The sequence below is a fragment of the Gossypium hirsutum genome, chromosome D13 (assembly GCF_007990345.1).
Source record: "Gossypium hirsutum isolate 1008001.06 chromosome D13, Gossypium_hirsutum_v2.1, whole genome shotgun sequence".
In the NCBI taxonomy this organism is placed as follows: Eukaryota; Viridiplantae; Streptophyta; class Magnoliopsida; order Malvales; family Malvaceae; genus Gossypium; species Gossypium hirsutum.
Genome location: NC_053449.1, coordinates 10,078,739 through 10,102,620, shown reverse-complemented (window position 1 = coordinate 10,102,620; position 23,882 = coordinate 10,078,739). Strand labels below are relative to the sequence as shown.

Below are 23,882 nucleotides of genomic sequence, written 5' to 3'. Positions count from 1 at the left end.
TAAGTGTGAAAACTAGTTTAATCTGTTACACCAAATTTTGACAGATCATTCACCAATTAGCGGGTACCAATCACAGACAAACAATACATCGAATATTATTCCCTTTGGCGTATACATCATGCCCATGTGACCATATAAACAACCTTCTTCATGTTAGCCACATACCCTAGTCCATAGTCAAGCCATATCATTCATTTTATTCATATTCATTTGTCATGATTTGCCAATCTGGTTTACAAGACAATTTCTGCCCTATTAGAGGCTAAACAACCATTTTCAGGTATCATGATCTGCCAGTTCAATGCTTATTCCATTAAAGGAAACACCATGAACTCATTTCCATTTTCTAGTCCATATTATCCTTGTTAGAAGAAAAGGGTAGTGGCTTAAACACGAAAAAAGGTTTTTACACCTCTAACACAGACAAGCCAAACTAAACTAACAACTATGAACATCCATCGCTTAGGTACAAACATTTCATCTTTACAGAATATGAATACTTACCTTAAAAAAATATAAACAAAACATTACACACATATAGAAGTAAGAAAGAACTCACTAGAAAACAAAGTATGTCTAAACAATATGACCTTTGCCCTTATCACGAAAACCTTCAAGAATGTATTGAGCTATAATATAAATAGTTAAGCTTATCATATCGTTATACGAGAAAACTAAACAAGCTTGCAAGAAAAATCATCACAAAACCCAGATTCAGGAAGTTTTCTTTCTTACACCCTAAACTGACAGTAAAGCATGCAACTCTAAGGTCACGTAAATAACCATGAAAATAACCTAAGGTTCATCGATAATTACCAGGTGCTAAAAGAACGAAGGAGTTGGCTGAGTAAACAAACCCAAATCTTCAAGAAGATTTCTAATTTAAGGTCTTTCGAGAGAAAGTGCAGAGAAAATTTAAAAGGAAGAATGTATGCAAAGAAAATTGTAAAACTTGCCCAAGAAGCCAATACTAACTTTAAACAACTAAAGATTGAAGCTAGGTTTAGTGGATAAGTCATATTATCCAACTAACCTCATCGATTCCCGTGACTAAGAACTTTCTCTCTCATCATAAATGTGAGTGTTATCGACTATGGCAACTTAGTTCCATTCTAACTGATTCTCCTCAGACTAACTAAGTTATCCAACCAAAGTAATAAAATAATAAATATTCCTTTCAAAATAAGGACTTAACCCAAACTCCTAGAAACTAGGGTGACGTGTTCTTTACAGTGGAGTCCACCTAACCACCAAGCTCGTTAGGCATGGACCTGGCCATATGCTCAATCACAGACCTACATACCTAGCCATAATTAATACTTTACTCACTCAAAATATACTCTTCATACCATACTTCGATAAATAGTAACTGAACACTAAGAATTCACCAGCGAGATGTTACAGTTTGATAAATGGTTTGAATTCAAATTTTGTATGTGATTATATATATAGTTAACATGATTAATTGAAGTAATTTTGAAAATGGAAGATAAGGGATTCAATTGTAATGTATAGCATTGTACATGATTGTATTGATATATGTTATTCTAAGGAATATATGTGATCAAGTTGATCATGATATAAGTTAAGGCTCGTGTGAACTCAGTGAATAGCTAGGATACAAATGACATGTAATTAGGGTGTTCCAGGCATTAAGTGTCGATGATTACAGTTTCCAAGTACTATGTACCAGTGTTACAATTTCTTGACACTCTATGTTAGTGATATATTTCTAGGTACTATGTATCGGTGGTTGATACCATACCCATGGTTGGAATCTAGCATTTGTTGTATATTCTCGTTAGCTTGTGTGAGCAGCATCGTGTAATGGTGGTTAATGCCCCGATGATCAGCTCGTGTGAGCATTATTTCCCTCGTATCTATAGTTAATTTACTATAGTTCTCCAGGCAAAACAATTAATAAAAGGAATAGAAATGAAATCATCTAACATAAAGAGCTATGTTTATGTTGGTTATGATTTAATATGTGAACTTTGATATCTTGTGATCTTAATGATATTATATGTTCATAGCGAACCATTTGATATTGTAGGAATTATGAAACATGGCAAGGAAAGCTAATTCTATGTTATGTATGATTTGTATACTTAAAATGGTAGGTATGTGATGTTATATTCTACTAACTTACTAATCTTATTGTAAGATTACCTTGTTTCATTTTCTTCCTTGTAGATAGTTAGATTCAAGCTGTCGATTGGATTGTCTTTGGAGATCACATTATCTATCAACTCTTTCGGTAGCTATTTTTTCATTTTGGTTGGCTGTAAGTGGCATGTAATTAGGGATTTTTGTATATGTATGTTTATGACCATTTTTTTATGTTTTGTGCCATTTGATATGTGAATTAATGTATAATTTTATAAGCTATAATAGTTGTTTTGATGGTTGGTGATGGTATAAACCTATTTGGTATTTAAATATGTTATATTGGCTATGAAATGTCTTTTAAGTTTTGGTTGGTTGATGATCTTTGGTTGATGAACATAGTCATGATAAAATGAAGTGTATTTGATGGTTGAATGAGCATGAAATTTTAAGTAGTTTGAGCTTGAAAGGTTTATTTTTTAATGTTTGAATTATGGTGCCAATGATGGCATATTGGTTAGCACTTAGGTTGAATGTTATTTGGTATGTTTTTGGCAAGATTTGGTGTATTTTAGGTAGGTATAATGGATGGTAATTGCATGTCTTGTAATATAAGAAATTATAGGTAAAATGACTTGGTTTTGAAGGTATGTTTAGGTGCACACTGCCTGCTACACGGTCGTGTGTCACACACAATTGCATGACACAGCATATTGGTTAGACACTTAGGCTTAATGTTATTTGGTATGTTTTGGTAAGATTTGGTGTATTTTAGGTAGGTATAATCGATAGTAAGTGCATAGATTTTAATATAAGAAATTATAGGTAAAATGACTTGGTTTTGAATGCAGGTTTAGGTGTACACGGTCGTGTGTCACACATGGTTGCATGACGCGGCCATGTGGGCTGTTTAATTTTGGTGCAGGTTTGTTCACATGGTATCAGTCTATTCCACCGCTTGGCAACACGACCGTGTGACCCATGATTAAACGACATCAGTTTTTACATGGTTAGGCAACATGACCATGTCTTGAGACCACACGACCTTAGCCTTTTCAAATGGCTTGGCCACATGTCCGTGTGACCCTTGTTTACACTTTACCTGAATTTTTGTAAAAGTTTCAGATTAGTCCAGATTTGTTACCAGATTGTTTTAGTAGCTTTTTATGCTCGATTAAGGCTCAATTATGATTGATTATCATTGAATGTTTATAATTATATTATGTTATGAATTGAGTGATCATTTATGTCGAAATAGTGAATAATGTTAATGTTTTAAAGTTGTAATACCTTATAGCTCAAGTTAGGTGATCAAACAGGGTATAAGGTGTTACATACGAGGATGCGTATGATCTTATAGAGAACATGGAGATGAATTCCTGCCAGTGGCCAAACGAAAGATTCACTTATAGCCAAAGACCATCCGCAGTGAAAGCTATTTAGGAGGACAATAGATATCAATTGAATTTGGACAGACTCAATCGGATAAAGTCAACATCTAGTGGATCTTCAATATTTAGAGGAAATAAAATTCTTAGCCAATATTTTGATAATCCAGATGAGAACGTGAATTACATAGGGAATAGGCATGGAAATCCCTATTCAGATACTTATAATCCCAACTAGAGAGGTCATCCAAATCTGAGATGGGGCAGAAATTAGGGAGCAGGTAATAATTCTAACCCTGTTAAGCAAAATGCTATTTACCAACCTCATACTTATAGAAACCTTAAGAAAGGGTCAACCCAAACAACGATACTATATGTGGTCAACGACTGGATCGAATCGAAGGAGGAATGTAGTTAATGCAGACTAAAGTGAAACAGGTGCAGTCTGAGTGCACCCAAACAACTAAAACATTTACTAAACTTGAAGATCAAATGAGCCAATTAATGAGCATGATGAGATATATCAAAAGGAAAATTGGCACCGAGATCCCAAGGAATACTGAGAATATCCTCAAAAAGAAGGGAAGGATCATGTTAAATCAATTGTACTCTTCTCGGGTAAAGTAATGAGTAACCCAGAGAACCTAACTCAAGAGGAGGACAAGAAGGATGCTGATGATCTTTAAGAAGAAGCTTCTCGAAATGACGATGCTGAATTAGAACCAGAGAAGGTAGCCAAGTTGGCAGTTGAGTTGGTAGTTGCTCCAAACAAAGAACTCGCACCAACCAAGGTACCATTCCTCTCGCGATTAGAAGATAAGCGGAAATGGGGTGAAGTGAAATTTGTAAGTTTTCTAAATTAATTCAAATTGCATAATGCTAACTTACCTTTAATTGAATTAATTGAAAAAGTTCCTAAATATGCCAAGTATTTAAAATAAATAATGTCTAGGTGTAGGAAAATTAAAACAGGAGAAAAAATTAATATAAACATATCTTGTAGTGCGATAATTTCTAATAAAATGCCCCCAAAATTAAAAGTCCCGAGGATTTTTACAATTCCTATAGAGATAGGAGATATTAATTTTAGTAAGGCCCTATGTGATCTAAGAGCCAGTATAAGTTTGATGCCTTTATCTATATACAAGAAACTCGAGTTAGGGGAACTTAAAAAACACATATATTACACTACAATTAGATGAAAGGTCTTCAGTACAACCGAAAGGAGTACTTGAAGATGTGTTAGTTAAGGTGCATAACTTTATCATCCAGTCAACTTTGTAATTTTGGATTTTTACAAAGATCGTGAGATACCTATCATGTAAGTTAGACCATTTTTAGCCACGTCTAGGTCCACCATTGATCTAGAAAATAATGAAATAATCATGAAAATCAATGGTGAGACTGAAATATTTAAATGTGGTCACCAAAAAAATGAGGGAAGTAAGGAAAAGTTAGGGAAAACATGTTTTTGAAAATCTAAAAAAAATCCCTAATTACCTTGAGCTAGAAAAGCATTTTCTGTGATAAGTGCAGGTCGAAATATCATATTCAATGAGTGGGACAAACGAAGCAAGATGGAGTGGCATGATAGATGCTGGACCAATACGGACAGAAAGAGAACCAAAAGTGCATCCATGTATATGCTAATAGACAAATCCGACATCAATACTTGATATTTTCAAATTGAGTTAAAATTTTGTATATTATTGTATGTTAATTGACTTACGGGTAGTTTAGGAATGAATTTTATTTAAACTACTTAAAAATTTATTCTGAACACTTTGAAATTCGAGATGAGGGAACGAAACATAGATAGTGTCGCAACATGGGACCTTTATTTTACAACATCGATCATAAGTTCATGGAATCGAGCAGTTCAGCTCGATGTCGCGACATAGCACCCTTGTATCGTGACAAAGCAACCAGTTTACCTTAAAGCCTAAAAATTTCATGTTGTGTTGCGACATTGAACCCCAATATCACGACATTGGTCGCCTACCAGGGGTGTTGCTGCATGGAACCCATGTATTATGAAATCACTGCAATTTTCTACAGGTTCGACCCAACTCGCTATGCAGCCCATTAGTTTTAACTCTTATTTAACCCGATTTTTAACCTAAAAACACCCATGTTTTAAAATTTAAACACTTTTAACCTATTTCTAAATTCCTTTAATCCTAAAACCTCCCAAATACTTCACAACTCCAAAATCTCCCTTTTTCTTTTTCCTTCTATTTTGTTGCAATTTTTTTCCTTTTCCTTTCTTTTCTCACATTGTACATTATGCAGGGACAAAAACATCACACCAACAAGGAAAGTGCAACGAATCTTAGCAAAGAATCACAAGCTTTATAACAAGATTAAGGGTTCCAACTATAATTTTAATGTTCCATTGCATTAGTCATTGATTACTTTGAAATATTTATTTGATTTCGATTAACTTTTTAGTTATAAGATTATTGAAAATGCCTTCAGGAAAATATAGGGATCAAGAACCATCAATGGTTACAAATCCCATAAATTTTCCAAACCTGAAAATAGAAAAATTCTTTTTGGAACTTTAAGGAAAGAAATTTATACAAGAACGGGGGTTTAAACCATCGATGATTTTATGTAAGGAAATCTTGTTGTTGGTTCAATACCATAGATGGGAACGCTTTTGCATAACCCCTAGAGATCCTGTTATAGTCCGAGTAGTACAAGAGTTTTATATATCTTTGAAGGACCAATAGTCAAGGAAACCGTATGCGACTATTTAGGATACTATACCAGTATGAGGGAAAGTGGTGCTCATCACCCCTAGAGAAATTTGTAAGTTTTATAATGCTTTGTATTATGAATCCAAATTTTTGAAAGAAAGTGACTTAGAATATTTTATAGATATTAATATGGATAACATTATAAACTATCTAATAGAAGGTAGGGGTGAATGGAATCATCGCCCAAGTACTGATATTCCTACTTCCTTTAATCAAGCAATTATGTTTCTGATTGCTAAAATGTGGATGCAATTTTTGCTCCTGCTTTGAACGTATCTAACGTCAATACTTTTTGAGAGGTTTTGCTATATGTTGTTTTGTAGAAGAAACAAGTGCGCATCGGGACATGGATTTATCATTATATGAAGTGATGCATTAGGGGCCAAAAATTTAGGGTTTTCTTCCCCATTTAGTGACGACTTTGTGCAAGAAGGTCGGAGTTCCAATGAAAACCACTAAACAATTCATGAAGCCATATAGGAGCCTCATTAGATACTCATTATACACAAAGTATAAGTATCTTCAATGAAAGTAAATAAGGGATTGGAACAAATGCCAAAAGAAAAAGATGGACGTCCCAACTTCACTAAAATAGAAAACAAAATCGACATCTCAAAAAGAGGTAGGCGAAAGCAGCATTCTAGACACGGAGTGGATGATAAGATGGATGCAAGAGACGAGCCCAGTTTTTCAAGAATTTGCATTGAAAAATAGTATGAGAATACCAAATTTACTGCCAAAGAAATATGACCCAATGGAATCCCATCATAGATTAGAGGAGCAAAAAAGTAAAGAAAGGGAAGGAAGTGATGACGAGGAAACTAAAGATGAGGAGGATGTGATGGAATAAGACGTTAGTATATTCGAAGGTAATCATAATGTCATATCCCAAATCTGTCGGATCTAAAAGTAAGGCGTATAGTGTTGAAGGTTATTTATTTTGGCACACTCTAATAGTAAGTCCGCTAATTGTTAAGCCTCTAGTGAAGTGATGTTTGGCGCATAGAGTATTCACCTAGAGAAGTATGTCAAGATTTAGTTCTCATAGCAATCTCTATCTGAGAAGGAATAAGATGAGTGAAGAGTATGCCTCAAAGTTTTAGTTAAATATTAAACGCAATATATGAGTTATCGCCAAATGTATAGTACGTCCAATTTGCTTGAGCACTTTGCTAAATGGATTTTTGAAATGTGATTTAGTTTGGAGCCAATGAGTTGACTGGTCAAATAGCATGTTCAAGACTCTCATTTATATTTCTTCCAATCCTTGTAAGCCAATTAAAGGACAATTACTGTATACAATTAACACTTGTCAAGGTCCACTAAGAGAAGATGAGTATGTATATATGGTGAGAAGAGAAAGTTGAAGATTGTTTTCCCTTCCTTTAATACTACTTTCTAGTTCTTCTTTTTAAAATTAATCTAGTTCTTCTTTTTAAAATTAAATGTTCTCTTTTCTTTGTTAAAATGAAAGCTAAGGATTTTGGGTTAATTAGTGAGTGTTTCAATCTTTTGGTAAGTCTAGCATCTTTGCATGTTTAGTTTTTGAAAGAGTACAGATGTTAGAAAGCAATAGTAAGTTATGAGTAAGAAGTATTTCACGGGGGTCATTTGTAGTTGTGTTGTTAGCAATCTGTTTATAAATGAATTTTTTATAATGGTTCTATGTCCTTGAAGTAATTGTTGCTAATGGTTCGAGAAGGATGTTCTAATTTTGAATTCCAAGCTACGATAAAAGTGAGTGTCAAGTGAGTCCCTAGCCTTGACTCCTATAATCATTCCATAAAGTCTTTATGGTTGATGTTCCTGTAGCAATTTATGAGCCTTGGAGTGACTGTTGAACGTGTATATGTGATCTTTGTATAAAATATGTGAGAGTTAAGTGTGTAATGTGTTGTATGTATGAGTGCATGTGATTCTGTAAACTAAAAATATGTGTGTACAAGAACATATACTATGATACAATAATGTGTATTTATGTAGATGTACGATGCATGGCTAAAAATGTTGAGGAAATAGGGTTTAACGAAGGGTTAGGAGGTTATATGATGTGATTTTTGACACCGCAATGGTATTCATAGAAGTCCGTCGGAACAGTAAACATGAATTTTGGTACGACAATTCTAAGGAAAGACCATGACCATGACACATTTTGGAAAGGACGGATGAGCCACATTTATCTACTGGGGTTTCTGCATGACCAAGGGCGATGATGGGCAAACCTCACGCGATGGTGAGTTTAGGCAAATCCATATCGCAAACATGACAGTTCATGTGGTGCCTTAGTAGCATCAACACTAAGCCTTGGTGGCGTTCTACTTGGCCTTTGTGGCGCATTCTATTTAGCCTTTGTGGCAGATTCTGTTTTGCCTTTGTGGCATTCTGTTTAGCCTTTGTGGTGTATTCTGTATTACCTTTATGGCGAATCATGAAATGTGTTTATGTGGCATACTCAAGAATGCCTACGTGGCAGAATCTGGTTATTAGAATATATGGTAAATCTAGGTAAAGCTCTGAGATCTCTTTGCAGGATAATTCTATTATAAGGATCTGATAATTTGATGTTAACTTGGTTTGGTTAGTCTTGTGATGGATTTGAATAAATTTAAGGGACAATTACTGAATGAAAGTATGTATATGTAATTTTGAAGAGGGAATTTTCCATAGTAATCTGTCAGCATAGGGTATGGGGGTATTCATATTTATGAAAAGTATAATTATTAGTTGGTCTGAGTTTGTCTATTGATCTGTTGTAATTCGTTACAGCAGATTAAACTAGTTTTCATAATTAAAGAGCTTGAATACAAGCAATTCTATTATGTTTTAGTTACTTTTTCTATTTTAGTTTCAATTTATTTTGAGTCGTTTTATGACTTTAGGGGCCGAACGAGGCCTAAAGGAGGACTAACATACCTAATGAGTGTGCAAGACACCATTCAACGGTATGAGAGTTCGAGGCTGGTCGCCATGCTGCAACACGGGAGTCCAATGTAAGAATATAGTGAACAAAGTGCCAAAATTCCAAGACTGCCTTTGGTGTTGTGACGAATCCAGTCGATGTCATGACACACCCTTGAAGCTGAACTTGAGCCAAACAAACTACCTTCGATGTCATGACACATGAATTGGATGTCACGACACCTACCTTGTACGGGAAGAAATACTAGCGAAAGAAGTTATGGTTCGTACAATGGAAATTAATATAAAGACATCAGCCGACCTAGGGCTAAGGATGACGGCCAACCCTAACACTATAAATAGACTTATAAGACACTTGAGAAAGGACTGCTTTTGTAACTTGGAATTTTATTTTTAGTTTAGTTTTCAGTTTCTAGTTCTTTTTAGACTTAGGATTTCTTTTTAGTTATTTCCATTCATTTTCATCGAAAGATCTGATTTTTAGATTCAATGCAAACTTCGTGGATTTCTGCACTTCAAATATTCAATACAATCATGATTTCTTCTTAAACTCTTATTCTTGATTTGTTCATAATGTTTATTTATTTTATCAAGTTTACATTGCTTATGAAATCCGTGAGGAATTAATCCTCCTATGGGGGATAGCGAGTGAAAGTGTGATGAATTAATTTCTATGTAGGGTTTATTAGTTGACCAACTATTTGGGATGAGAAGAACTTAAACCCTAGGCCTGACAACCCTAGGAATTCATCTAGGTGGGGATTAACCCAAAATTGATAATGCCTATCCATGAACCCCTTCCCCCAATCTGGTCTGGACTGTAAGGTCAAGAGATAAGTAATTCTTGCCAATTTGTTAGTTTAGTGGAAGATCAAGAGGTCCTGCTAGGGTAACGACTAGTTGATTTAGTAGAAACCTGTAATAGGAATTAGTTATGACCATTGAATCGAGCTAATCACCCATAGATTTGGTTGATTTACACATTAGTTTATTGTGTTCACTCTATTTTGCATGTTTATTTATTTTCTTATAAAACCCAAACTATTTTTTGTTTTATGTCTTCTTGTAATATAATTTATCTAAAGCACTAATTAGTTTTACTTAAGTTTAGGTTAATATTAATTTAGTACTCGCCTCCCTTTGGTACGATCCTCGGAACACTCACCTACTTTGTTCTAAAAGCTATATTATAAGCTGACCCATATATTTGCAAACACCGTCTCAATTTCATATCTTTAGTTGTAGTATTTACACTTTAGAAATTAGTACATCTAGAGGTGGTCAAGTTGTTGGCACCATTGCCGGGGAGGCAATGTTACTAGATTAATTATAATTTTTGCGTTTTAGGGAATAATTAGGAAATTTTGTTTTATTATAGATATGAATTTAACTCTAATTATCTTTTTTTGTTGATTTTAGTATTATTAATATTATTATATGTATTACTAACAATTTGTTTCTGTTGGTAACAGGGATTGTCGAAAGTCATGAATATAGAGTACAAAGACATTTATAAGGGAAGTTTATATATAATTCTTAACATTTTTCATATAATATATCCTATTTAACTTTTAACACGATGGTGTAGGTACTAGGGGTATTTCCCTTTGATATGAACTGGTTATGACCCAATATTACTCGACCTATTATTCAAATTCCTTATTTTGAACTGAACCCTGAGTTGCTAACATGGATTTCTTCAAACATCAGGTTTGATAGTTATAATGAAAAGGGTCTCATAGATTTTCTTCAGCAATTCAAACATATATGCAACACCATTGTATACGATGGTGTTTCAACAGAGGCTATTAAATTGTTATTAATCCCATTCGCCTTAAAAGTTCAAGCAAAAGCTTGGCTAAATGCACTTCCTCCAGATAAGATTACAACCTAGGCTGAATTTGTGCAATTATGCTTACAACAAGTTGTGCCTATGACCAATGTAATTAGCACATATGAAAAGTTATTCAAATTTAAGCAAGATGTTGCTGAAACATTGGGATAGGCACGAGAAATATTTAAAAAGATTATTCAATCAATATTGGGAGGAGGCATTAACTTTGCAATACAACTAGAACATTTCTATGATGGGTTGGATGGGTAGAGCAAGCGATGATTTGATATTATAGCCGGAGGGAGTATTTAATCAAAAATAGGCAGAGAAAGAATTGACATTTTGGAAAAAGTTAGTGGGAACGAGCTTACATGAGGAATAAACTGAGAAATAGACCATGCTAACTTAGTAGAATGCACACCACCAAAGCAGACACCTGATAATCTGGAACTAGCAATGTTAGTAATTCAAATGAGGATGAACCAGAGGAGGAAAGCATGAACGATGTAGAACAATAAAATAACGAACTAGCCTTTCAGCTTGACTGGTGGCGTACAAGCAGAGAAAAATCAGAACAGGTAACTCCGACTACAACTAAAATGGTTCATTCTATTATTAAACCACCTAAATTGGAATTGAAACCATTACCTGAACATCTAAAGTATGAATATTTGGGAGACCAAAATACTTTGCCAGTAATTATAGCAGCAGGACTAACTTCTAAGCAGGAAGGGGCATTATTGAGCGTATTAAAGGAACACAAAAAAGCAATTGGATGGGCTATCACAAATATTAAAGGAATTAAGCTGCATTGTGTCAACATAAGATTAGACTAGAGGAAGGAAAGAAACCAGTGGTGGATGCAAAGCACCGTTTAAATCCAGCCATAAATGAAGTAGTGAAGAATTGCTTAACTGGTTGTGGAATACCCAAGTTTTTACCCGACCCACAATAAACAAATAAAGTCTAGTTTTTACAAGCCCAATTACAAGACAAAATACATGGCCCGATTTCAAATGGTGGCCCAGTTACAAACGCGGCCCAAAATAGATGAAGAAACCCTAGGGTTTCTAATATTCAACAGCGCCGCAAGACACGTCCTCCGAATCTCTGCGATCTTCACCTGCAAGGAAATAAACAACAAAAGGAAAGAGAATAAAAAATTTGCAGATCAAACAGATTTTCTTTAGATTTCTTTTTATTCTTATTTCGGCTATAAAAAGCCATTAAGAACACTGTACCAAGACCGGGGAAATTCAGAAATCAAATAAAAACAGAGACTTTTATTTTCGCAATACAGAGAGAATAATCGATTAAAGGTTGATACTTGTATCCCTATTTTATTTTTTTCTGTTATATGTGTTTATTTTTATTGTTTATATACATATAAATAATATAGGAGGGAAGAAATAACCTGGTTTTTAAGCCCTGATCACCGTGAACGGCTGAGGAACCGTCTTCGAGGAAAGACGGTTGGAGATCGAAAGGTTTCTCGGGCTTTTGAGGTGTTTCTAAGAATACTTTGAGGGTTTTGAGCCTGAGTTTGCTTTTAGAGGTTTCGGAGGGACAGGATCTGAGATTCTCCCTTTTTCGACCACCGCATACGATGGTGCCGGCCCCAGAAATTAGCGACCGGTGCAGTGGTCGACGACCGACCGATGACCAAACCAGAGGCTGGTGCCTGGAGAAAAGGGGAGAGGTTCAGAGTCGTTTTTTTTTTGAAAAATTTTCTATTTTTTTTAAAAAGGAATTAGAAAATGAAATTTTTCTTTATAATTTTGGCTTAAATAGCCAAGTGAAAACGACACCATTTGAAGAAGGGGGATCTGCGCGTCGACCCGACCCGGATCCAGGATCCGCGTGTTTTTCATGCGAAGGGGCAAATTGCGCTTTTGGCCCCTCCGCCTTTTAATATATTTCCAATTAGGTTTTTTTAAATTCGTCCTTTAATTTATTTTAAATTTCAATTTAACCCTTTTGAACAGCGCCGTTTTAGAGGAGAAGGGAAAATTGCCCTTCCAGCCCCTCTATGTAATTCGTGCATTCAATTTTGTCGTCTAGACTTTATTTATTTGCGGATTTACCCCAGATTTTTTTTACTTGCAATCCAATTTAGTCTTTTTTTTATATTTTTCTTAAAATCAATTAATTTTGATAATGTAATTATTTTTTTATTTTATAATTTTCGTATGTAATTATTATTATATATATTTATTCTTACTTACATATTTATACCCTTTTTTTAAAACTAATATTTTCCGCATATATATATACTTGTTTTATTTATTTAATTAATTTTCATATTATTTTAATTATTTCAAACCTATATATTTTTTATGTGTACATGTATACATCTTTTTTTTTTGTTTATTTCAATCATTTGTTTATCAATTTATGTTTGCATATTTTTTATTATCTTGCCCATTTATATGGTATTTTGCATGTCATTATCTTTATTTATTTATTCATATTATTTCTATGCCATCGTAATATTTATTATTGCATTGTATATTTAATGTAGCATCACATCATTTTTTTACTCGATTTCAAAATTTTCAAAATTGAGATAATGCTTATATTTAGGATTTTCAAGGAAATTGAGCCCTAACTTATTGGGTTCCGATTTTCTTCGTTAAATCTAACAATCAAGCGTTTCTCTTTAATCAAAAAAATAAGAACTCATTATTGGGAATTCAACACGTTGTGTCCTAACGTATTGGATGTGACGCATTGATTTCTCGAAATGAAGATTTGTTCTAAAAAATAATAAAGGAAATATTCGGAGTTTGGAATTTTGGAGGAATTGTGCCCTAACGTATTTGGCCGCGATTTCTTAAATCTTGAATAAATGGATATTCTTTTAAATTTTATTACACGAGTATTTTGGCCTAATTCATTTTTGAGGAAATTAGAATGTCGTGCCCTAAAACATTGGGTGTGGCATTTTCTTTCTCTGAAATGATAAGGGTCTTAATACGTAACGTTTTTAAGTTTTTGCTAAGGATTATATTTTTCAAATTTTCAACATTAAGACATTAATTAACTAACTAGGTACCAATTTTTGGTCGTAATGAGGGTGCTAATCCTTCCTCATACATAACTGACTCCCGGACCCATTTTTCTAAAATTCGTAGACCAAAGTCGTTTTTAGGTGACCCAATCACACCTTAATAAAAGATTGGTGGCGACTCCTAATTTTTTTTAAAGGTCGACAACTAATTTTTGTTTTTTCAAAAAAATGGTTTCGACAGCTTGGCAACTCCGCTGGGGACATTTTTTTTATAATAAGAGAGTCGAGCCGCAAAGTTGATTAATTTTTGTCTTATAGTAGAAAAAATGAAATTCATTTTAAAAAAATCCTCTTGCATTCATGCTTAATTGATTTAAGTACTTTAAATTATTTTGCATTGTACATTACATGTACTGGATAATTTTACCCTCTAAGTGGAAGTGAGAAGCTATTCCTTCGTGAGGTTTTCACCTTCGTATAGGATAGTGGATCGCTTTCGAGATACATCGGTACCTATGCCTTCGTGAGATTTTCATCTCCGTATAGTCATAGGGAAAATGTGTCCCCCTGAACTGAACTTGATCTATATGAGCCTATAATGGGTGAAGATCAAGAAATCTGCTGGTTTGAGTACCTTTACTTTAGAGCCAAACCGCATATAATGAGCCTTAGGAGCTTGCCTTAGGTAGAACTACACTAAACCCTAGTAGATGTCCTAATAGACGTTTTACTTTTCCTTGATTATATGCTTATATTTGATACTGACTTTTGTGTTTTATTTTGATTGCATGACATGGCATTTCATTTCATCATAAAAGGCGTCAGTTCAGATTCAGTTGCTAGATAGAAAGCTTGTCATGGAAAAAGGGTTTCTTGATAAAGTGGAGGACAATGCGGCTGTCCGAACTTGGTCCGAAACAACGCAGCAAGAAAAGGGTGATAGCCTGGATGATGGGTATGTTTCGGAATTATGGGATTTTACTCGCATCAGTGTAACTCAAAACAATTTGCAAGAGTTGAAGGAAATCTGAGATCAGTGGAATAATGAGGTTAGACAGTTATTTTATGAAAATTATGGGGATTTGCCTTATTTGCTTGATGTGAAGGTAGACAAGCATTTGTTTCGAGCTCTCGCCTAGTTTTGGAATCCTGCTTGTAGCTGCTTCACGTTTGGGAAGGTCGATTTGGTACCTACGATAGAAGAAAATGTGGCTTTACTCTAATGTTCAAAGTTTCAAGTGGATAGGGTTTACTCGAGAGCGGTAAATGTGCCCACCTTTTCAAAGAAGCTGATGGGTATAACAGGGATGAGTGAGTAGTGGGTTGCTGCATGGATTAAGCAAAAGGGGGATAGTAAATGCGTTCCTTGGAGAAGTTTGAAAGATGCAATTCTAACACACCTAGATGTGAGAAAGAGGTTAGATGTCTTTTCTTTAAGTATATATGGCTTGGTTGTCTTCCCCAAGGCCTTGGGGCATGTGGATGAAGCAATCACTGATTTATTTGACCGGCTTGATAAGAAGGTTACACCGATTCTGGCAATTTTGGCAGAAACCTTCAGATCATTGAGTGCATGCTGAAAAACAGGTGAGGACAGATTTATTGGATGTGCACATATTCTACTTGTATGGTTTCACAGTCACTTTTGGAAGGTGGATAATGTTTCGTATCGAGTTTTCTCTAGAAATTGTTCACCACTAAGGGAGATAGTAGCTACACCGAGGAGAGACGACATTCGGAGGAGAAGTGGATGGCAATTCTTCAAAATCTTCAGGAGGAAGACGTTGAGTGGAGAGCTCCTTAGTTGCTTCCAGATAAGATCCTGTATAGGTGTGTTAATTTCGATTGGGTTCCATTACTTCGGATTTGGGGAGCTATTGGATATGCCCCGTTATTGGTGCTGAGATAGTATAGGTCAAGACAATTTATACCTGCGACCCAAGGGATAGCTGGTTGTGAATTTTCGCACAAAGATGATGGTTATAGAAAGAATATTCAAGAAATGTCTAGCGCGTGGAAATAGATTCGTCGAATGAATTAGCTGTGGGTCCGATAACAACTCCTGAGTATAATGAATGGTGGGGTAAGAGAATCAACGACAATATACCTAAGGTAAGTCAGGAAGGCGAGTTATCCCTTCTGAGTTGGAAATCATAAGACAAGATTTTGAGAGAAGAAATGCAGATTTAGAAAAGAAGATAGAGCAAATGGAGGAGGAAAAAATGAACTTGAGATTGAACATAGATGTTCAGAAGCTTGAGACTGAGAAATTAAGGAAAGAGAAAAATAAGGCTGAGGAGGAGCTGGTTAGTCTGAAGACGGATTATAAAAAGTTGCGTCTGTCAATGAGAACTGCCGGGCTGGGAAAAACGTCAGAACAGTGGTGAGCAGAAATTCGAGAAGAAAAGGACAAAGCCGATATATGGGAACAGAAATTCCAAGAAATGCAGAGACGAAACGAGGCTTTAGAAAAGAGTTTGTCAGAAAGCCAAAAGGAAAAGTCGAGTTAAAGGATAGGGTGATCGTGTTGGAAGGATCTCTTCGTAAATATCAAAATCGAAATTCTGCAATAGAGTTGAAAGCAAGCTTGAGCAAGATTGAGGAAATGAAGCAAATAATCGAAGAGCTAGAAATGACGTTGCAAAATTGTGAAAATCGTATCAAGCACTTGGAAGCAAATGAAAATCGTAATAAGGAACAGCTACACTACTTTCAGAACCAAGTTAGGAGCAGAGATCATATTATGGAGGAAGCTGTGGTCCAGATCCGAGAAGTAGCTGATCATGTACAAGCTTTGGCAGTACAAGCAGACATGCTGAGTGTGAAGTATGAATTAGAATCAGATCGGGGACAAGAGTTAGCTGTGTTACTTAGGAAGTTTAGAATGCTGAGCAATAGGGTAAAGCTTTATTTGTAATTCACTTTATGTAAAGAAATTTGCTTTCTAGTAAAGTTTTCTTAAATGGAATTGAATCAAAATTGACGCCTTTTTTGCATTCATGCATTGCATTACTTCATATGCATTTAAAAATATTAAAAGATTATAATTAATTTAAATCACTCATCAGTTAATCTGGAAACCAACCAGCCTACTAAACATCGCTACGGTACTTGATCAAAAACTAAGGACATGGATCAAAGAATGGAAAGGCTAGAACAGTCCCAAAAGGAAATGCAGGAGCAGCTTCAAAAGCAAATGAATGAGCAGCAAAAAATGATAGACAAAATGATGGAATCTCAAGGGAGTATGATGGCTCAGTTAACTCAATGGTTCAATAAGGGAATTGATAAAGGAAAAGGCTCTGTGCTCAATGTTGAAGAAGGAGACAATGAGGGACCTGTCTATCCTCCAGACTTTACCCCTCAGCAAGTTGAGATATACCCGCGTAAATCCTCTGTTACCATTAGGCCTCAGCAATTTTAGGACGACGCTGCAACGCTAATGAATCGTCAGGCAGGATCAGGCTCTAACCCTGGAGTCAACCTTGTTAATCCTGCTATCCCTGACTTCGATGAAACGGCTGGGAAGGAGAAAATGAATGATGAATTGCCAAAACAGCTAGAGTAAAAGTACAAATGGTTGGAAGAGAAATTTAGAGCGACGGAATGGGCAGAAAGGTACTATGGGATGGATGCTAAAGAATTGAGCTTGGTTCTGGATTTAGTACTCCCTTACAAATTCAAAATGCCAGAGTTTGAGATGTACAATGAAACTAGTAACCCCGAAGCTCATATTACCATGTTTTGCAGACGAATGACTGGTTATGTCAATAATGACCAACTCCTGATACATTGCTTCCAGGATAGCCTCACAGGGGCAATATCCAAGTGGTACAATCGATTGACCCGTACCCAGATTAATTCATGGAAAGATCTAGCACAGACGTTCATAAAGCAGTACAGCCATGTGATTGACATGGTACCTAATAGGATCACTCTGCAGAACATAGAAAAGAAACCCGACGAGAGTTTTAGGCAATACGCACAGAGATGGAGGGAGGTCGCTGTCTAGGTTCAGCCATCTCTTCTAGAAAGAGAGATGACGATGCTTTTCGTAAACACATTGAAGGCTCCATTTATTACACATATGTTAAGAAGTGCTGCTAAAAGCTTTTCTGACATAGTTATGAATGGCGAAATGATAGAAAATGCTATCAGAAGCGGGAAGATAGATGCTGGAGAAAGTAGCAGAAGGTCGGCCTCGAAGAAGGAAAATGAGGTCAACAACACAAGTTCATATTCAAAGACGATTACGGTGAATCAACAGGGAAAAGTGGCTGTTAACCAGTAAGGATCATCAAAACGAGGATCCGACACAAGGCAAAATACGGAGAAGCTTCAATTTACGCCGATTCCGATGTCGTTTAGGGAACTGTATCAGAATCTATTCAATGCACACGTGGTTTCCCCTTACCACTTGAAACCTTTGCAGCCTCCGTACCCTAAGTGGTATGATGGAAACGCACAATGCGATTATCACGCAGGAGTCGTGGGGCATTCCATAGAATATTGTACAGCGTTCAAGAAGCTGGTAAAAAGACTCATAAGCATGGGTGTTGTTAAAGTAGATGATTCGTCCAGTACAGAGAATCCGTTACCTAATCACAATGAAAATGCAGTAAACATGATAGGAGGTAACATGGGAAGAAAAATCAAAGAAGATACCGCAGAAGTGAAGATCCCTTTGAGATGGATCTGGAAGAATATGGTAGAAAGAGGGTTGCTTGTATTGGATTCAGAAAGAAGCTTTGAAGAGGTGGAAAACTATTGTGAGTTCCATCATGAGGAGGGACATGAGATTCAAGAATGCATAGAATTCAAAGCCTTGGTTCAAGGCCTGATGGATAACAAGGAAATGAAGTTTTATGAAGAAGCTAAGGAGGAGGGGAGTATTTGTACATCCGAATCCACAAAGGTTCCAAGAGTAACTCAGCCTGTGGTCATCATCTCACAACCAAGGAATGATGAAGTGAGAGCGCCAGTAATGCCAAGAATCATAATAAAGAAACCTGCAACCTTTTCTTACCAAGATAGTAGGAAGGTTCCGTGGAACTATGAGTGCAATACAACTGTCCTTGGAATGGAGACTACAAAGGATCAGGATGAGAGTGCCGATCCAGAACATGTGAAAGGAAGGGCCATAATAGTGGAACAAGAGGGGAAAATAGCTAAGCTTGTGTTGTCTATCAACGAGCCAGTGAAGGAGGAAGAAGCCGTGGAATTCCTTAAATTCTTGAAGCACAGCGAGTACATTGTTGTCGAGCAGTTGCATAAAAAATTGGCTCGCATATTTGTACTAACCTTGCTCTTGAATTCAGAAGTACACAGAAGTGCGTTGATGAGGATGCTAAATGAGACCTATGTGGCCAATGATATTTCTGTCAGCAAGTTAGATCGGTTGGTCAATAATATCAGTGCTGATAACTTCATATTCTTCAATGATGATGAAATACCTCCTAGGGGCGTGGGATCTACTAAGGCTTTGCATATCACTGCACAATGCAAGGGGCATATTTTGCCAGGAGTGTTGATTAATAATGGATTAGCTTTGAACGTGTTGCCATTATTCACACTCAACAGGCTTCCCATAAATAGTTTGCACATGAAAACATGCCAAAATATGGTAAGGGCGTTTGACGGTACAGAAAGAAAGGTCATGGGAAGAATTGAGATACCCCTACTGATTGGCCCAACAGTTTATGAGGTAGATTTTATTGTGATGGATATCAAACCTTCCTACAATTTTTTATCAGGAAGACCATGGATAGATTCGGCGGGGGCAGTACTGTCATCATTACATCAGAAGCTGAAGTTAGTGTCAGAAGGTCGGCTAATGACAATCAACGCCGAAGAGGATATAATAGCAGCTGTATCCAATGAGATGCCGTACATGGAGACTAATGATGAGTCAATAGAATGCTCATTTCGATCTTTGGAGTTTGTAAACGTGGCATTTACTCCTGAAGGAAGCAAAATTTTGGTGTCTAAATTATCCAAAACCACAGAAATGGGTTTGCAGCTATTGGTAGGAAAAGGAGCTTTACCTGGAAAAGGGCTGGGGAGATATCTTCAAGGGAGGATTGAGGTGTCAGTACTGAAAGGGAAGCAAGATCACTTTGGCTTAGGATAGAAGCCAGACAGAGGATAGAGAAAGAAGGAGCTAGAAAAAAGGCAGGAAAGAAGAAGGGTGTGTCTAAGTGGGGAGGAAACCAAATGTGAGCCAATGATAATTCCACACGTATCCAAAACCTTTGTATCTGGAGGAGTTATTCATGCTGAGAGAAAGATACCAGTTAAGGAAAGCATTGAAGAGACGTTGGGAAATATGCACATCAATGCCATTCATGAGCATGCGAATAAAGAGAGGAGCAGGTTAGATATTCGCCCTTATGAGCCTAGGAGTGTTCTAGACAATTGGACTGCGGAAGAAATACCTAAAGTCTTTAGAACTATCTCAGAGTAATATTCAGAACAAACTTTTTGTTTTAGCCTAGAAATAACAAGAGCTCTTTTGTGAAATAGGCTTATGTTTGAATATCATTATTTTAATAAAACATCTTTGCAATCGTTTCGAACAAATATTCTTTCATTCTTTCCATACAAGTAAATATATTCTTTCATTTATAATCATTGCACAAGTAATTGTACATAAATTCATACATTCTTTTGTAACCATATTAGGTCCCTGTATATCAACGACGTGAATGACGCCGCTCCGAACTCAGAGTGTCCTTTTGAACGAAACATGTGTTTAGAGGGATCGCACGAGTTTGAAGGTGATGAAGATTGTGGTTTATCTCTAGACTTGTTCAGGGTGGTAGAACAAGGGGAAAAACAAATCCTACCTCATAAAGAATCAGTAGAAGTTGTGAGCTTGGAAGAAGGAAAAGAGGTGAAAATTGGAATTGAGATTTTTGCAAAGACAAGACGAGACCTCATTGAATTACTTCGAGAGTTCAAAGACGTTTTCGCATGGTCATACCAGGATATGCCTGGATTGAGCACTGACTTCGTGGTACATCGCCTCTATAAAGGAGGATTGTAAGCCAGTTCAACAGAAACTGAGAAGAATGAGGCCCGATATTGTGCTTAAAATAAAGGAGGAAGTCAAGAAACAGTTTGATGCGGGGTTTTTACAAGAGGTCAAATATTCTGAATGGGTAGCCAACATTGTTCCAGTTCCTAAAAAAAGATGGAAAAGTATGAATGTGGTGGATTACAGAGATCTGAACAAAGCAAGCCCAAAAGATAATTTCCCACTGCCGCATATCGATACTTTGGTTGACAATATGGCGGGATATTTATTGTTTTCCTTCATGGATGGTTTCTCAGGATACAATCAAATAAAGATGCACCCTGAAGATATGGGAAAGACTAGATTTATTACTTTGTGGGGAACATTCTGTTACAAAGTAATGCCATTCGGATTAAAGAATGCGGGAGCAACATATCAGAGAGCCATGGTAGCCTTGTTCCACGACATGATGCATAAAGAGATTAAGGTTTATGTTGATGATATGATTGCCAAATTTAGAACAGACGATAAGTATGTGCAGGTCTTGAGAAAATTGTTCTTAAGGCTAAGAAAGTTTTAGTTCAAACTCAACCCAACAAAATGCACTTTTGGAGCCAGGTTAGGAAAGCTGTTGGGCTTCGTGGTTAGTGAGAAATGGATCGAGATTGACTCAGACAAGGTTAGGGCAATACAGGATTTACCGCCACCGCGTACTCAGAAAGAAGTTCGAGGTTTTTTAGGAAGTTTGAATTATATTGCTCGGTTTATTTCACAGTTGACCGAGAAATGTGACCCCATATTTTGCCTTTTGAAGAAACATAATCCTGATGTCTGGAATGAAGAATGCCAGAAAGCCTTTGAAAAGATAAAGCAATACTTATCCAATACTCTAGTGCTGTCACCACCTAGCCCAGATAGACCCTTGATTTTGTATTTGACGGTGTTCGATAACTCCATGGGATGCGTGCTGGGTCAACATGACGCGACTGGAAAGAAGGAAAATGCGATATACTATCTCAGTAAGAAATTCACTGATTGTGAAATGAGATATTTGTCTATCGAAAAACTATGTTGCGCCTTGATTTGGACAACCAAGAGGTTGAGGCAATACTTACTCTATCACACGACTTGGATAATTTCAAAATTAGACCCTTTAAAGTATATGATGGAATCAACGACGTTGACGGGAAGAATGGCTAGATGGCAAATCTTGCTTTCCAATTTTGATATAGTATATGTAAGCCAGAAGGCCATTAAAGGGAGTGCGATAGCAAATTTCTTGGCTAGCAGAGCTCTAGAAGATTATGAGCCTTTGGACTTTGATTTCTCGAATGAAGATTTGATGTATGTGGCAAATGCTGAAGAGGATCCCCAAGAAAATCATTCTTGGAGATTAAACTGTGACGGAGGATCGAATGCACTAGGCAATGAGATTGGGGCAGTCCTGGTGTCTCCGAATGGAGATTATCATCCTTTCACCAGTAAATTAGACTTTGATTGCACTAATAACATGGCTGAGTATGAAGCTTGCATCATGGGTATACGGGCAGCCATAGATCGGAAAATCAAGACATTAGAAGTGTACGGAGACTCAGCATTGGTAATATACCAACTAAGAGGGGAATGGGGGACAAGAGACCCTAAGTTGATCCGTTATCGGAGATTGGTTCTGGAATTGATCGAAGAGTTTGACAACATTACCTTCTGTTATCTCCCACGGGAAGAAAATTAGATGGCTGACGCTCTTGCTACTTTAGCTTCCATGATTAAAGTGAATCAGTTGGAGGACATGAAGCCCATTCAAATTAGTATTTATGAGATCCTGGCCCCCTGTTACAACATTGAAGAAATAGAGAGTGATAATCGTCCCTGGTACCAAGATATATTACTATATGTGAAAAATCGCGAATATCCTGATCAGACAACAGAGAATGATAAGAGGACATTAAGGAGATTAGCTATTGACTCTGTCCTAGATGGAGAGATCCTATACAAAAGGGGAAAGGATCGAGTACTGTTGAGATACGTGGACGCTGTAGAGGCTAAGGGAATTCTAGAAGAAGTCCATGAGGGTATTTTTGGAACGCACGCCAATGGATTCACAATGGCTAGACAGATCATGAGATTTGGATATTACTGGGCCACCATGGAAAGAGATTGCATCAATCATGCCTAGAAATGCCAAATTTACGGGGATAAAATGCATGCGCCTCTTCACCTCTTCATGTTATGACTTCTCCATGTCCTTTCTCCATATGGGGTATGGACGTCATTGGACCAATATCACCGAAGGATTCTAATGGACATCGTTTCATTTTTATGGTTATTGACTATTTCACTAAGTGGGTAGAAGCAGCCTCATATGCTAATGTCACGAAGTCAGCAGTCAGTAAGTTTTTGAAGAAAGAGATCATATGTCGATATGGAATGCCTGAAAGAATCATATCTGACAATGAGCTGAATCTGAATAACAACACAATAGCAGAAGTCTACAGTCAGTTCAACATTAGACACCATAATTCGTCACCGTATCGTCCAAAAATGAATGGTGCAGTAGAGACAGCAAACAAAAATATTAAGAAGATTGTGGCAAAGATGGCTAAAACTTACAAGGATTGGCATAAGAAGTTACCATTCGCTCTTCTGGCTTACCGAACATCTGTCAGGACTTCTACTGGGGCAACACCTTTTTCTTTGGTTTATAGAATGGATGCAGTTTTACCTATTGAGGTTGAAATTCCTTCTCTCTGGTATTGGCTGAGCTAAAGTTGGATTAGGCCGAATGGATCCAATCTCGGTAGGATCAGTTGAACCTGATTGAAGAGAAAAGACTAAAAGCTATTCGTCA

General features: G+C 36.5%; 2 protein-coding genes across 2 annotated transcripts; both read left to right on the top strand.

The window, feature by feature from the left end:
• Window positions 1-16,441: 16,441 nt before the first annotated feature.
• On the top strand, window positions 16,442-17,443 carry LOC121224933 (uncharacterized). The gene is made up of 2 exons (XM_041108585.1): window positions 16,442-16,777; window positions 17,147-17,443. Exons 1-2 carry the CDS (start codon window positions 16,442-16,444, stop codon window positions 17,441-17,443), a joined length of 633 nt encoding a protein of 210 aa, XP_040964519.1.
• Window positions 17,444-18,376: 933 nt separating this feature from the next.
• On the top strand, window positions 18,377-20,149 carry LOC107919390 (uncharacterized). The gene has a single exon (XM_041108584.1). The coding sequence runs from the start codon at window positions 18,377-18,379 to the stop codon at window positions 20,147-20,149; it is 1,773 nt and encodes a 590-aa protein (XP_040964518.1).
• Window positions 20,150-23,882: the final 3,733 nt, after the last annotated feature.